Here is a 17,630-nt window from a genome sequence, read left to right on the forward strand (position 1 = left end):
TAATTAAACTTTTACTGAATTTAAAAAATAAAAAACCGTTATTTAACATGAAATACTTTAAGATGAACAAAATGAAGGACCTATGGGAAGCATAAAATTAAATTGAAAAACTATAATAGTACAGCAGATACAGTAACAATATTTAAGAGTTAAAAAATGAAGATAGTGATGATTTATGCTCCATGATCAGATCATCTAATTCTACATTTTTAAATGTGTTTGCTTCGCCTTTATTAACGTTTCAGATTGTGGCAACATCTCCTCTTCCTGATCTCTTTATTAATCCACAATACAAGAGCAGCTTCCATTTTCATAATATTTACTTTGCTAGACTGCTCTGCAAGCTTCAATATTGAAACTAAGTTCTGAACTTTTATGGATATCTTTTAGTTTTGACTTTTAATTGTACGTATAGAAGATTCACTCATGCTTATTGTTGCGCTACCGTCGAAGTTTTGTAGTTGTTCAAGAATATCGAGAATTTTAGTGTTTTTTATATTTTTTATCAGAAATTTTCTTTTTCTTCCCATCTTCACAAACTTTAGATGAAGGTGACACTAAGGTGCTATTCTATTTCAACAAATTTTATATTTAGAATGAAAAAAACAAATAAATGAAAGATGCTGAGTGGTTATTTGATGCACTAGGCTAGTTTCGTGTGGGAACTTTGGCTGTCAGTGATGCTGAAAGAGATGCAATAACATTCACGAATTCAATATTTAATCGCCAATAACGAAGTTGATATTTCCTTCCAAAAAAAAATCGTGTTGTGGGCGAAAAATTCGTTACTCTTGAAAAATTCACGTTATAGCCATTTTGCGTAAGTCAAATTGCATCGTAGCGGGAGTCGACTGTAATGTGGTGTATGTGTGGTAAGGATTTCAGAATGGGACTGCAATGGGATCACACTGAATAATAATTATGAAATATTTAGACGTTGCAATTATTTTACATTTTCCCACCATGTGGATGCTAATAAGTAAGCAGTAATTGAAAATCTATTCTCCCACCATTCCTGTTCTAGGTTTCATGTAATATAAAAAATACAATATGGGGTGAGATGAAAAAATGGGCTGTAAAAACATATTGTACAGAATTCAAATATTTTATAAAATCATCACAGCGATGGGGCTGCTCTCAGTATAACAACACAAAACTTGAAAAGGGCGATCTTGAATACCTTTTGGTGCAGTGTCAGCATCAATGGGATTGAAAATATGTTTAGTTTGACCAAAGATAAGCTCTAAGTCCCAAAGGTGTTTGAGCCTCCAGTAAGCAAACGAGTAATGTTATTCTTGGTCTTTTTTTCTTGTTTCTTCGTGGCTAAATTCCTAGATTCTTCAGTTCATTGATAACAATAAAATGGCTATTGAAAATAAACACCAGACATTCCATTACTAATGCTCGTGTTCTGAAAACAAACGTGAAAACTAAAAAAATCCGGAATTGAGAATTTTGAAAACTCTAACACATATTCACTACTTGATAGACAGCTTGAACAGCACACAAAAGGATTTTCATTGAGAGAGATTTTAGAAAAATTTACTGAACAATAACTAATAAATGAGTACAATACGGTAATTTGGGAAGTTGTTTTAAAAACAAAAATACATCACCTCAAAACTGGAGGAAAATCCGAAACTAATATCTGGCTTGATAAGCCTTCTTTGAGGTTGAGGAGTGTCATCAGAATCTTCCAGCTTTGTTCTTGATGTTTCAACTACAAGGAAATGAAATTGTAAACATAACACAAAAATAGTAAGCACTCAGAAGAAATTTATAGGCTAAGCCAAAATTAGAGTCAAATTATGAAGAGGAAAAAAAGTCAATCAGGTCAATTATAAAACAGACATTTCTAGATTCATTAATCAAATACTCTGATCTTTTAAGTGTTTAAAAATGTATGTACATATTATGTCAAGAATATTGCATTAAAATCAAGCTTTAATAACAGCTACTACATATCTGAATAAAAATTGCTATGATTTGTAATCAATTTCCATACTAAGAGTTGGTTTTTACTAAATGTACTAATTATAACAAAAAAAAAAGAGATATTAGTTAATCTTATGTTTCTCAAAAGGAAAAAATCATCTAATTGTTACAATTACTAGAATTTTCCCCAATAAGAGACAGTGACTTCTTTTTAACGATATCACCAAAGCTAGAAAGGAGCATCTCAAAAAATAAAAAATAATGTCTATCAGTATATATGTAAAATTTTGTTTAATATCTCTTTAAAAATTACTTTTCTTATCACGGCTTTTTTTTAAAATCATATTCAAGCTTTTCGATTAATATAATATGTTTATAACTACTATGAAGAGGAAAAAAAGTAAATCAGGTCAATTATAAAATATAAAAGACTATGGTATAAGTCTTTTAAAAAATCTTTATAGATAAAAAAGTGTTAGAGCCACGTCACAAATGCAAAAGCAAACAGGTCGATTTAAAAAAACTTTTGGGAAAACACGAAAAACTATTATTTACTTAATGTTAGATTAAACACCAACAAGAAGCTGTTAATATTGTTCAGTATGTACATAATGTTAATATTTCACATCATTTTTTGATAGAAATATGCACCTCCTTAACTGATGTCATGCTTTGAGGAGGTTCATGAACTTGTGAAAAGGATTAAGGAGTGGGTGACAAGAAACGTGACATCGCCAGGGCCAGATTAAGGCATGGGGGGCACACGGGGAACGGGCCCAGGGCACCAAATCTGTAGGTAAAATTTTGAGTTTGGATACATTCCATATCATGCTATAGCAATATGCAAATATTAAATCTAAAAAAAAAATTCCTTGTAAAAATTTGATCTCTTTCGCAAATCCTAAAACTACTCCAAGTTCATTCTATATTTTCAACACTTTTTAAAGTTATAACATAGATAATTTTGATATTAATTGCTTTTTCAAATGGGCAAAATTTGACAACATCTTATATTATTACGTTTAGTTATCGTAATACTATGTCACTTCTATTTGCTGCAATAAAATACCAACAAATTTAGTACAGATATGTTAATACGCAAGTATCAATATATTTTACTACTTCTGTATACAAAATAAGCTAAGATTGGGGGGGGGGGGAGAGCACCAAATAAATTTCGTGCCCAGTGCCTTCAAAAACTTCAGTCGGGCGCTGTACATTAGGCATTATAAAAATACTTTTATATCAATAGGTTCACCTAATATAGCATGACATGAGGGGAGGGGGTAAGGGGAAGTGTGACACTTTGTGACAAAGGACAGGCAAAATATGTTGAAAAAAAGTGTGACAACATTATTTTTGGATGGTGAAAAAAATTGAGACACATCCTTCTTGCATAAGAGAGTAGTGTGTGGTGGGTGTAGCCAATCTATATTATAAATTTTGTGTTTGTGACCATAGATATCACAAAAGTAAAATTACAGAAAACAAAAATAAGGAATTGTGCTAAGTTGTATACTATATTGGCATAGACATTACAGAGCATTTATTTCAAAATAGAAATCCAAATTAAACTATAAACTGTTCGGATTTTATGTAGTGAACTTGGGGGGGGGGGGGGGGGGTCCTTTTATGCCAAAATATATTTAATTGTAGTGAATCTACATCAATATTGAATTATTACTTTGCTACCAGTCTTCATGCTCAAATATTTGAAGACCGTTCTTTGCATGCAATATGGAAATTGCGTAAAATTTGGTTCTCTTTCAAACTTGCCGAGAACCGACCGTTAAGACAGTTTTTGTCTAATAAAACTACAAAATGCAAAAAGTCACACATTTATCAAAACTGTTTGCCAGTATAAAGGATACAGGAAAATTTCTAATAACTTTTAAAAACACAAATTTTCAAAATATGTTTTAGAGTTAATAATTACATCTAAGACAACTTAGTTGAAAGTGTTTACAGGTATGAAAGACTCATACTTTTTAGGGAGCACAGAAATTTTGGTTATACACCAGGAGGAATTGTTGGCAGAACTTAATAGGAGAACAAGCGATTTGGTCTGCAAATAGAACAATAAACATGGGCTAGAAAAGTTTGTGTGAAAGTGTACAAGACTGAATTTACCAAAATTGCAACAACAGTTCTGAGTGGTGAAAAGCGGAAAATTACTGCTAGGTGATTTAACAGGATTCTTACTGCTAGTCCTAATGAGTTGCAGCAATGACATGGAACCTTGCATTCAATTGCATGGTTAAAACGCATCAACGACTAAATACAACAGAAAATAAAATTTAATCTTTCATAAACAAATAACTAACTTTTTCTTTTGTTGTTCCCTTCTCCATTCTGTTGAACAGTTGGTTTCAATTTGTGCTGTTGTTTGATGGATGCCATCAACTTTTCATACAATGTAAGTGTTCTTGGTGGAGTAGGTGGTAATTTCCTCTTGGATACCTATGGGGAAAGACAGGACATGGATCTTTGCATTTAATACACAGATTAATAAAAGCTGAAAAAGGGCTTATTTCTTAAATTTAACAAACAATTATAAAAAAGGATTTTGCTCTTCAATTATCTTTAATATCCAAGATAACAATACATATCTATGCATTTCCTTAAAAAAATAATGTAGTCACACAGGAATGTAACTCTGCCATAATCAGTTATCAATGGGGTTGCTTCCTTCCATAAAAGTACTACTTTTAGTCATTGAAACTGATAGAATAAGCAAAAAAAATAATAATAATAACATAGACCCACAAAGTACTTTCATTTTCCCAACAACTATTTTTAATCATTTTTTTATAAATGTCTAGCCTTTCAAACAAGGCATGGTCTTGATGACGTCACAAATGATGCACTTTGCCGCATCTTTCTTCCGTGTTTCCACGTTATGATAATCAAGAAGCGAATTGAATAATTGCGCTCTACGCTTGCAATCAACCATATCGTTGCCAATACACGTGAATGAAGATGCAAATTAAATATTTTGCTCTGTGAATGGAAACACTGAATGGCATTTCATCATTTGTGATGTCATACGCAAAAGCGTAAACAAAGAAATTGCAGGGATTTAAGTTTTTTTAAATAAAAATATTAAACAAATTACTTAAAAAATGGTCAGATCCTATGTTTTTAAGCATGCTCTTTCAGAAAAAAATACTTTTAAAATTTTGGAAACGACCCCATTTCAAAACAAGATTTTTGTTAGTGTGCTTTTTCATTTTAAGACCTGTATACAAAAAGTTAAAACATAAGGCAACAAACATAAATAGGATTCTGATGAAAATCTTTTACTTTATAAGCGTTCAAAATAAGATTATATATTTCTCAGCTTTGGAAATATTTGCCAGAACAAAAGCTTATAAAGTTTATAGCTACTTTACATTTGTTTAAATATTTTTTCTAAATTTGTGAGCAAAGTGTAAAATAAGAACTATATATTAAAAAAATAATGATAATAATTAACATTAACTACTAATATGAACTGGAAAACGGATACAGGAGTTTAATAATATAGAAAATATGAATGTTACTGTATTAACTGTAAGTCCAGTCTAAAGCCACAAGCATAAAAGAAAACAGTTTATGATATGGGATAAAGTGATTTTGAGAACTTTGAAAAATATGTACTAGTAGGAAAAAGAGTGAAGAAAATATTGCAGGCACTAATCAGGGTCACAAGATCAGACTAGCATGCAAGTAATGCTCAATATTCATTATTGTTTAATAGATAGATTTCATTATATAAGAAGAACACTGTTGGAATTATTGTGTATGTCTTAATTTGTGGTTTGATTTGTCAACCACGGTGTCACTGATTCAATTTTCCTTATTGTTTAACAGAAAGATTTCACTATATTAGAGTAACACTGTTGGAAGATTATTGTTGATTGTCTAATTCGTGGTTTGATTTGTCAACCACAATATCAATAATGCAAGTACTATTCAATTTCCCTTATAGTTTAGCAGACATATTTCACTATACAATGGGGTCGTTCCCAAAGTTTTAAAAGTTTTTTTTTTTTTTTTTTTCGGAAAGAGCATGCTTAAAAACATAGAATCTGACCATTTTTGGATAAATTTGTTTACATTTAATATTTTAAAAAAATTAGTTAAACAGAGTGCTCTCATTGTTTATGACTTCTGCCGATCACATCCAAAATGATGAAATGCCATTCTGTGTTGCCATTCACAGTGCAAAATATTTAATTTGCATCTTTAGTCACGTGTATTGGCAACGATATGGTTGATAGCAAGCGTAGAGCGCAATTTTAATTCGCTGCTTGATTATCATAATGTGGAAACGTAGTAGAAAGATGCGGCAAAGTGCATCATTTGTGAGGTCATCAAGACCACGCCTTGTTTGAAAAATCAGACATTAAAAAAAATTAATTAAAAAAAACTGTTTTGAAAATGAAAGTATTTTCTGGGTCCATGTTATTTTTTTTTTGCTCATTCTATCCATTTCGATGACAAAAAGTAGTACTTTTGACTGAAGGAAATTACCTCATTAGAATAACACTGTTTGAAGACTATTGTGTAAGTTTAATTGTGGTTTGATTTGCCACTTAAGAAAAGTTAGTACAAAACAAAGTTTGACTGTAAATAAAAATCTCACAATTGAAAATGAAGGATAATACCTAATTAAATAGTGTAGTAATGAACAGAATCAATTTTGGACAAAATACTGCAAATACTTAAAAATAATTTTCAGGAAAGCACTCAGGCATCAAATTATGGTATAACTTCGATTTAACGATTTCCACTATTTGATGATATATTTCACTGGTCTGGATTTGACTACATTGAATCTCTAGTTAATTGATTTAACAATAACTTTTTCCAGTCCCTTGACAATTATTAAATTCGGGTTATACTGTATTTACAAAGCAAACAATATTTTATCCATTCCTTTCTTTGTAACAAGTAATTTATTTTAATTATGAAACAATCGCTATTGAGGCATAGGTAAATAGGTATGGGTATTAATAATATTAATACCATTTGAAAGTAAAATAAAAATGTAAATGAAAATTATTACGCATTCATTAAATTGCAATTGCTGATAGTTTTAATAAATGATTTTGCAAAATACTATTCAAACTAAGAAACAAATTTGAGTTTTCATTTCTTTTTATTTTCCTGCCTCCTTACATTTTGCCATCATGAAATTTACCGAGCCTAAAATCTGCCACCCTAAGCGCAGGTCGTCTGCCCCAGGAGACGGGCTTGAATATTTGCTAAGTAATATTAATTGCATCAACTAGGACGTTTCTCAACCTTTTTTGATAAGCGGACGGGCAACAACTTTTGAATATGATTCGCGGACTGGTGACGTTTTTTCCTTCTTTTCTTTCACCCCCCCCCCCCTCCCCGAAAAAATATCTTGCATTTGAGAACCATTTAAAACATGGGATTTTTTTAAAAAGGTTGTTGAGGTGTTTTCCTTTTTTTCTTTTTTTTGCAAAAGAAAAAAAAGAAGTCATGGGCCGTTAAATCTTGTGAAAACTTTTACGAATGACCAAGAGTTGTTTTCCTTTTTTACAAAATATAATAACAATAAATGATTTAATAAATGTATAAATAAAACTTTATTTGGTGGGACAAGAATTGTTACAAAAAATACTTAAACATTGAGAATAAGGTAAGTAATTATTGTGATACTTATACAGAAGTGTTTAACAGTGCTGAAACATAATGGAAAAATACAAAAATCAATTACAAAATGCACCTAAAAGATGTGGTACAGAATATTAATTTATCTATTATGGTGTTCTCTGATTTTGAGTAAGACATTTTTTTTAACGTTCAGGAACATAAATCTCTGAGTACTAGACCGGTACCGGTCCGGTGGGACATTGGTTGAGAATTGCTGACCTAGGACCTTAACTGTTTAATGGAAATTGAAGAACACATTGTTGCTTTGATCAACAGTAAGACATCTAAGCCTGCTAACAATAATAAGACATCATACTGTTGTTCTGAGGCCAGGATATGCACACAAATCTAACGCAAACCCAAAAAGCATAAACAAGAGCAGAACAAAACGTATTAAATCTTACTGGAACTAGAGGAGGTCTGGAACGAATGAATTCTAAGATGAGAGCGTGTGCGTCTTTCTTGACCCGAGGAGGAATGTCACCATTTACCTACAAGAACAAGCAGTGAAATTTACATACAGTAAAACAAAAAGTGAACGTATACATCTTTGACAGGGTTTGAAAATATGCTAATATTTTCATATTTATCAAAAATATTCAATGTTTTGATAAATATCTGATATTTTCAATTTTTAAAAAATAACAACAGCATGCTCCAATTAGACCTCTCATTTTTCACTATATTATTATAGACTTAAAGTTAATGCTTCTTTCACCATTAATCCAAAGAAAAAAAAATGTTATATTATTAAAAATATAAATATTTACAATCATGTGTGAAAGACATTTAAAATGTTAGAAAATAATCTTTTTAGGTAATTCAAATTAAGGTACTTCAGCATTAGCTGCTTTACTTATTTTAAATTAATTTAGCTAAATTAAAAAAATTACATAATTCATAAATAAAAATAATGCATAAGCCGGTACACAGAGATACACTTGAATGGTTGGTTCACTGTAAAAATGAATCATTCCCCTTGTAAATGATTTTACTATGCCTTACTATACAAAGCCCTTTGAAAACTTTTCCTAAGGGGAAAAAAAAAGTGTTCAGCTGCTATTCGTCATTAGATATTTATCTCTGAAAAGTGAATTGCGTCTCTTTTATGCTAAAAAGTATAACTAAATGTGATTTCATTCAGCAAGCAAATACATACACATTTTAAAAACTTGGAGATACACCCTTTTTACAAGGAACAACACATTTGGCTTTTTTCTGACAAACTTTTAATTTTTAGCTAAGTACTTTTATTTACTTTAAAATTGTTACATAACATTCTTAATTATTTTATGAACAGTTCAGTTTTAGTCTCCTTATCCCTAGAAAGATATTAATGTATTGGAAAGGGTTCAAAGGCGGGCTACAAGGCTAATAAATGAACTTTCTCATTTAGATGGCGATTCCAGGCTTAGAATGCTAAAAATGTACAGTCTTGAGCAAAGAAGAGACCCAGGGGATATGATTCAGTTGTTTAGACTTATTAAAATGAAAGATGTTACGGGGCTGAAGTTTAGCACTGAAAACAGGACAAGGGGTCATTCTTTTAAGCTATTTAAATCTCAGGCTAACATGGATATTAGGAAAAATTATTATTTTAGAAGGGTAGTGGAACTTTGAAACAGCTTACGGAAGAGGTGGTAATGAGCAAGAGAGTAGATAGTTTTAAGAGGGCCATTGATCTTCACTGGGGATTGTAAATTGACTAGGACCAGCCTAGCTGGGCCCAGAGCCTGTTGCTGGTCGTTTTGAATTTGCATAAAATAAAAAACTAGCTAACTATTACATGATATAAATGGTATAGTAATACATCCTTTTATATAATTAAATGATGGTTTTATAACTTTTTGTTAGTTTTAAAAATTATAATTTTTAATAACAAAGGAATATAATGTTGATAAAATTAATAAGTATAATTTTAATATTGCAAATATTTTAGTTCTAAAAACAAAAAATATATATCATGATAATTTCAAAATACATATCTGATACATATATCAAAATATACAACAAGTGATACATATATATGTATCAGTGAACTTAGATCTTAGAGGCTTACAACATACAACTCACCATGACTTGACGAAGTTTATACCGCCGTGATCTTATGTCATCCAGGAGCATCTCATAGGGAGTAAGTTCAAACTCAAAGGGGTGGTGAAAGTGCGTAGGGTCCACTTTTTTGAGCTTAACACCCTGCCTTAATTGGTGAATGACTTGCATCCATAATCTTGCCTAAAAAAGAACATAAAAATTACTCCACACTTTTTTGAAGAAAAAAATGCATTTCAAATTGCAAAAACATCTAATTTTTTAAAAAGTATTGTTAATAATACTTTACAGAGCTTAATGTTTAAATGGTAGACATACCCAATCCTGAATGCCAAGTTTTGCGAGAGTTTTGTGTCCTGTCTCATCATCAGATGATGGTAGAATCTGAAAATTAAATTTGTAGTAGCAATAAAAGCAATATGCAAAATAAAACAGAATCGGTACTCATTTACAAAATACAGCTGCCATATTTTTGGAATTATAAACAGAACAGATAGTTCACAAGTACTTTGGGATGATAAAAAAAAGGTTGAAAATACCAGAAACCTAGTGTGTTCCCCTAGTGTGTTCCAACCATCTGTGTAACAATTTTTTATTATAATCCTAGTTTCTTATTATTTATGTGTTTTACGAGATGCCGACAGAGGGAATAAAAAAAATAAAAAAAAGATTTATCCACAAAAATGAAGTTGTATTTTTGCTCAATATCCTTTGTGGTGCACTATTGGAAGATTCAATTGTAGGTATTCAAGTGTGCAGACCCAGAGGGAGAGAGCAAAAGTGACCGAAATTTCCAAAGCTGTGTGGGACTTATATTTCAAAAACTCGCCCAAAATCACTATTGTCCCCAAATATTTTATTTATGTCTTTCCCTATCCAATAAAGGCCCCCTCTAATACCAAAAACTGAATCCCCTTTTGGAGATGTCCAAAGCCAAAAAAATATGCTAAAAGATTGCTGGGTCATTCCGTGTCAAATCAACACACTTATTAAAATTTTACCTCACCCCCTCAGATTTTGATAAAATTTGGCACACATAAAGTGGGCACTAAGAATAACAAAAATACAAAATTTCAAATTTTTATCTTGAATAGTTTTTTGTGTACGGCCTTGTAAAGTTTTCAAAAAATCGTGAAAAAACTACAAACAAGCAATTTACAAATTGCTCTAAAATTGAGTTAGAGAGGTGGGACTGGTGTTATTTTGTAGCTTTTTTAATGCTCTTTTAAGAGATATGCAACATGTCCTATGTAGTAGTAAAAAAAAGTTTTTTTTTGGTGCAAATCAAATTTTTGATTTTGATTTTTTTCAAAAAGTACCACTTTTAAAATTTTCAAAAAAAATCTATAAATAGACAGTACTTTCATAAACTGCCACGCAAAGTTTTATGATGGGATGGTAATGAGATCTATGCCAAAAAAAAAATTACTACTGACTCCTATTTTCATAAATATCAGATTTTGACATAATAATTATTTTATTGTAGCAAAATATTTTGTGGTAAATGCTTTCATGACAAATATGAATGCATTGTACTTTAAATTCTTCTTATAAAAATATTTGTAAAAATTAAGGCAAATAAAACACCAAAATTTAAATAAAACTATATCAATTTATTCTGTATGAAAACTTGATAAATTTACAATAAATATTGTTGTGGCTAAATAGTTTGATAAGCAAGTATTATTTAAAAAAAATCTTTTCCCTTCCATTCACTTGATCCAGTATCTGCAGATCTAGCAAGTTGGTACCTTTCTGTGCAAGTTAAAACAAACACCAGTCTGCCACATGACCCCCCATGTGGCAGTCTGGTATTTCTTCTAACTTGCTCAAGCCAGACTCTCCACAAGCATTCATTCAGTGACTAGAGACCTTGCTAACAAGTAGTGTTTTAAATTTTATTACTGTCTTAAGTTATCCATTCCATAATGTAAAATAGTTGTGATACCTCACATAAAAGAATTATTACTTTGAACTTCAGTATTTCTCATCTGTTAGCGAATTTAATCTATGATTAAAACTTGTAGTTAAAAGGCAAGTTTTAAGAATTTTTTAGAAAATATGGAAACTAGCGAAAAATGCAGTACTGTGGTAAGAGTTCAGTGTTGTAATCCATTGAAGAAAACAAATCATCATGTTCGAGATAGAAAAAAACTGAGAAATGTCACATCTTGGATGACAGGTTCATTTCCAAAAATACTTGATGGCTCCATGATTTGTGATCAGTGTAGAAAAGACCTAACTAAGTTAAAAAATACAGTGCCCATTAGTGAAAAAAATTCTGAAAATGAAGATTCTCCTGAGTTGGAGGTGAATGTTCCAGACGAAGATCCAGACTTTGCAACAAGTTCAGTGATTGTTCAGACACTAAATACTTCACTTCAAGAATTAGGTGTGTCCCCGATTGATAAGAAGAAAATAACTTCCAAGCAGTATGCTTCGACTAAAGTAAAAAAAATCTCCTCATCTATGAAACGTAAACTCTTTGTCGCTGCTAAAAATTCTTCATCAGATAATGATACTGAAATTGACCAATCGGTTCTTCAAAATCTGAAAACCAACTTTTTGAATTGTACAAATAGATCAAAAAAAATTATGATTCTCTCATGTTTACCCGAGAAATGGAGTGTTAGGAAGATAATGCGCGAGTTTAATGCTCCAAACTACTTAGTTCGACAGTCAAAACAAATTTTGAAAGAAAAAGGGTTTATGGAAGGTCCTAATCCAAAGCCAGGGAAGTGTTTATCAACAGAAACAGTCGAAACTGTGCATTCTTTTTACGAAAACAATGAAATTAGCCGGGCGATGCCAGGAATGAAAGATTGTGTAACAGTTACTCTGCCAGATGGAGGCAAGAAAAAAATGTCAAAAAGACTTATTTTGTGTAATCTAAAAGAAGCTTATAATCATTTCAAAGATAAGCACCCAAATATAAAAATTGGTTTTTCTAAATTCGCGGAATTAAAACCAAAACACTGTATATTAGCTGGGCAGAGCGGCACACACTCTGAATGTGTGTGCACAACTCATCAAAACATAAAGTTGATGATGGAAAATGCTAAGCTAAATTCACTTACAGATGGTAACTTGAAAACCTACAAGGATTGTATTGCAAAGATGCTTTGTAACCCATCAACAATAGATTGCAACATGGGGAACTGTGAGTATTGCCCTGGAAAAACTGCTTTACGGAAAATTTTAGAAACTTCTTTTGAAAAAAACTTAATTGAAGAAGTTCAGTTTCGCCAATGGGTGTCAGTCGATCGCTGCAACCTAGAGATGTTTGAGAAAACCTCAGACGAATTTATAGATTTATTTTGCAGCAACATGCCTTCTTTAGTCCGACATGATTTTATTGCAAAGCAACAAGCATCATTCCTCAACAACATTAAAGAAAACATCAGAGAGTCAGAATTTGTAATTACATGTGATTTCTCTGAAAATTACAGCATAGTTTTACAGGATGAAGCCCAGAGCTACCACTGGACTAGTCAGCAGGTCACCATTCATCCCTTTGTGATATACTTTAAGAACGGCAAAATTGAACACTTGAACTTCGTTGTCATTTCTGACTGCCTAGAACACAATACAATCGCAGTCGACACTTTTCTCAAGAAACTCATTCCTTATTTAACAAATAAGTTCCAAAAGCTTCCAAAAAAAATCTATTACTTTTCAGACGGTTCTGGCGCACAATACAAAAATAAGAAAATTTTTTTGAACCTTTGTCTTCATCAGAAAGATTTCGGTATTGAAGCCGAGTGGTACTTTTTGGCCACGGCGCATGGAAAAGGGCCTTGTGATGGAGTAGGCAGTTCAATTAAGAGACTGGCAGCTCGAGCAAGTTTGCAGAGACCATACGAAAACCAGATCCAAACACCAAGAGATCTTTTGAGTGGGCAGTCGAAAATGTTCCAAAAGTAGATTTTGCCTTTTCCACACAAAAAGATTACATTGAAACTGATAAGATTTTACAGCCCCGATTTAAAGAAGCCTTAACAATCAAAGGTACACAGCAGTTCCATTCGTTCATCCCTAAAAGTGGTTCAAAATTATTAGTGAAGTACTTTTCAAATGATACTCAGGAGTGGGAAAAGGAGGTAACGAAATCTCCTGAGAAACTTACATTTGAAGATATAAGAGGCTATGTTACTGCCGTGTATGACAACAATTGGTGGCTTGGTTATGTATTAGAAAAAAACGAAGAACAACATGAAGTTAAAATTGCTTTTCTTTATCCAAGTGGACGAACCAAATCTTTTTCCTACCCCAGGCATTCAGATGTAATGTGGGTCTCTGTTGTGAACATACTAACAAGAGTGGACCCTGTTACTCCAACAGGAAGACTTACGCTCTTCTAGAAAATGATATAGACCAAACCCAATTGGCTTTTTCAAAATTTAAACAGTAAACTTCTGAACATGGACCTCCTTCTTTACATAAAATCTGATTTATACTCAACAATTTCACTTCTTTAACGTTTTTTAAGTTAGTAGTGATTTCTTATTTGTTTAAAATTAATATTTTTAGTTCTGTGTAAATTTTCAATGAAGTTAAAATAATTCTCACCCTTCTATATCACTCATAAATGTAAAGGCTTATAAAATCTGTTAATTATTGTAAAGCTTTCGACTAATTATAACTATTCATGTATTCACCAAACAACAAAAGTATGTTCAACTTGTATTGTAGTTTTCTAAAACATCATTATGTTATACAGAACTAGCAGTTTTGCCCCAAAACCAGTTTATATATAGCCTAGAAAATGAATTTATTATGAGCACAGAGTGTTTATTTCATAAACAATTTAATGTATATTATATATAGGGTATTTATAGTTTTATGTCAAACCTCTCTTATGGTGTGTCAAACGTCCCTCAAGTGGGGAGGTTTGACCCAGTTTGAACGCTCTTGAAAAATCTTTAATAAAGAAAATAATTTTTAACTTAAATAAATAACAGCAATGTAAAAAGTTGCTTGGATGTATTTCTTTTTGAAAAAATTCAACCAGGATTTTTTTTTTTTTTTTATTCAAACTTTAAAAAAAAAAAAAAAAAAACCTTACTAAAAAGTGGGTCAAACCTCCCAGTTTCCCCTACTCAAGTGATTTTTCATAAAATCTTATATCACTACATTAAAATTATTATTATTTGGTCAAAACTGTTTTTATGAAAATTTTATTGTAAATATTTATTGTATTTGTATTTCATACAGCATAAATTGATATAATTTTAAATTTTGGTATTTTATTTGCCTTAATTTTTACTAATATTTTTATAAGAAGAATTTAAAGTACAATACATTCATATCTGTCATGAAAGCATTTACTACAATATATTTTACTTAGTGATGTGGATCGGATAAATACCCAGTGGGTAGGTAAATATTTTTTGGGTATTTACCCAGGTATTTACCCAAGGCCTGGGTAAATACCCAAAAACTGGGTATTTTACGAAAAAGCAAAAAGTAAATGGGAATTTTTTTTAAAAATCTAAATATGAAATAATTGGTAAAACCAATACATACATATGTATAACACAGTTTATATTAATTTTTATTGAAAGATTTGATGAAATTATGAAATAAACCTATTGTGAACCAAAGAATCTTTCTTTTCAATGTCATAATTGGAGAAGTATAAGTAATCCAATGATGAACTTCAGAATTTCAAACTCACAATCTAGGTTAGTCATATCCAAAAGGAAAAAAATAAGGAAGCATGAGGGATGTTTGGAAGAATAAACTGAGAAATTATTAAGACTATGTTGTTATTTATTTTATTGCTGTTTAAGTCATAACCTGGCAAATATAAACAGTTTTCACATTCATAAGCAAAAAAAAAAAAAAATCAAAATATTGTTTTCTGTTGCCTTGCTCAATTGCATTTGCTCCTTGGTACTTCATGATGAAAATTTATTCAAACTATTTTTAATACACGCAAATAGTAATGTAGGGTGGGAAAATTAATATTTTGTTGGGTATTTATCCAAAGGCAGGGCAAATTCCCTAATAACTGGGCATCTTGCAAAAAAAAAAAAAAAAAAAAAAAGGTGATATCAAAAGAGGATGATTTTGTTTTTAAAAAAACATAAACCGTAAAACATCTTCAAACACATTTTACTGAAAAAGGAACAATCAAGTAGTTTTATGCTAACATTTATGTTGTACTGCATTTATTTTTAGTATTAAATTATTTTTCTCTTTAAATTAAAGCATATCAGCTGTAATGTCTCTATTTTTTTTCACGCTCAATACATATGCTTGAAATACAATTATGAAGTGAAAGTTAAAATATCAAAATGAATTAAGCGAACTAAGGACTGATACGTTATCTGCAGAATACACCTAAACACTTGAACTAGGTTTAGAGGAAATTTCTGCATATAGGATATAGGTAAATAAATATTAATAAAAAAATTGAGCTGCATTTTGTTACATTTTGATGTCATGCAGGGACATATTACTGGGTTATAAAAGACTAAGACCTTAAAAAATTGATGTTTGCTTTTTTGTAACCAGTTAAGCTTTTTACTTTTGTAGAATGGCTTTTTATATCTGAAATTTGGCTATCAACATCGATTAGGCATATCCAGCACATTTAATGCGAATATCGTATTAGATTGCTAAGTTATTTTACACAATAATTATTTGAATATGTGATCAAAATACAATTTTTGGGCAAAAATTTATTGTTTAGTATATGGTTGGTTATATATGTACGTAGTGGAATACATACAGAAAAGTATTTTAGTTGAATATAAATTTTTGAAATAAATACCCGGGTATATACTCAATTTGGGTATTTACCCGGGTATATACCCTGGGTATTTACCCCTAAAAATAAATACCCAGGTATTTTACATCACTAATTTTACTACAATAAAATAATTATTATTTGGTCAAAATCTGGTATTTAAGAAAAATAGGGGTCAGTAATATTTTTTTTTGGCATAGATCCCATTACCATCCCATCATAAAACTTTGCATGGAAGTTTATGAAAGTACTGTCTATTTATAGAATTTTTTTGAAAATTTTAAAAGTGGTACTTTTTGAAAAAAATCAAAAATTTGATTTGCACCAAAAAAAACTTTTTTTTACTACTACATAGGACATGTTGCATATCTCTTAAAAGAGCATTAAAAAAGCTACAAAATAACACCGGTCCCACCTCTCTAACTCAATTTTGACAGCTTTTAGAGCAATTTGTAAATTGCTTGTTTGTAGTTTTTTCACGATTTTTTGAAAACTTTACAAGGCTGTACACAAAAAACTATTCAAGATAAAAATTTGAAATTTTGTATTTTTGTTATTCTTAGTGCCCACTATATGTGTGCCAAATTTTATCAAAATCTGAGGGGGTGAGGTAAAATGGGTGTGTTGAGTTGACATGGAATGACCCTGCTACATAACTGCAACTAACTGCTAATATTGCACACATGTGGCATCCATGAGCATAGCCAGAATTGCCATTTGGAAGGGGCAAGCATTGACGCAACAAGACAGTGATTTTTAGCTTTCTCCCCCTTCGGCAGTGCTAAACCCCGGAAATGGCTTGAAACTAAAGCCCCTCTCCCCCTCCCAAAAAAAGAGAATATTTCATGCCATTTATGGCCAGATGCGCGGGGGGAAAAGCAGTTATGTAGCAGCTCTCCGGAAGAATTTTTGAAATTGAAGTCCTAAAAATATAATTTAAAATTATATTTGGTGACATTAGAGATAAACACACAAAAGGTCCTCTTCTAGGGAGAACATCTGCCCCTCCCCCACTCCTCTGGCTTCGCCCCTCATAGCATCAAAGAAACATACATGCTAAAATTGAAACGGTTTCAACACATAAAGATTTAACATAGATAACCTTTAACTACTGATATTGCAAAAAAAAAACCTTTATTTTTAAAATCATATTTAACGAAATGGTATCAAACATTATTTTTAATGCCCATCATGGTCATTATTGTTCCCTAGATATTTAAAA

At 31.1% G+C, this 17,630-nt stretch overlaps 1 protein-coding gene across 1 annotated transcript in view; it reads right to left on the minus strand.

Annotated features, from left to right (window-relative positions):
* The window catches only part of LOC129228472 (protein spire homolog 1-like), a 54,333-nt gene that overhangs the window by 11,182 nt on the left and 25,521 nt on the right, over window positions 1–17,630 (minus strand). The window contains exons 4-8 of the mRNA XM_054863153.1: window positions 9,973–10,038; window positions 9,676–9,837; window positions 8,007–8,093; window positions 4,260–4,395; window positions 1,617–1,720 (exon numbers count right to left, since the gene is read on the minus strand). Coding sequence (XP_054719128.1) covers window positions 1,617–1,720; window positions 4,260–4,395; window positions 8,007–8,093; window positions 9,676–9,837; window positions 9,973–10,038 — 555 coding nt within the window. The remainder of the gene's footprint in view (window positions 1–1,616; window positions 1,721–4,259; window positions 4,396–8,006; window positions 8,094–9,675; window positions 9,838–9,972; window positions 10,039–17,630) is intronic.

The sequence above is a fragment of the Uloborus diversus genome, chromosome 8, assembly GCF_026930045.1.
Source record: "Uloborus diversus isolate 005 chromosome 8, Udiv.v.3.1, whole genome shotgun sequence".
Classification (NCBI taxonomy): Eukaryota; Metazoa; Arthropoda; class Arachnida; order Araneae; family Uloboridae; genus Uloborus; species Uloborus diversus.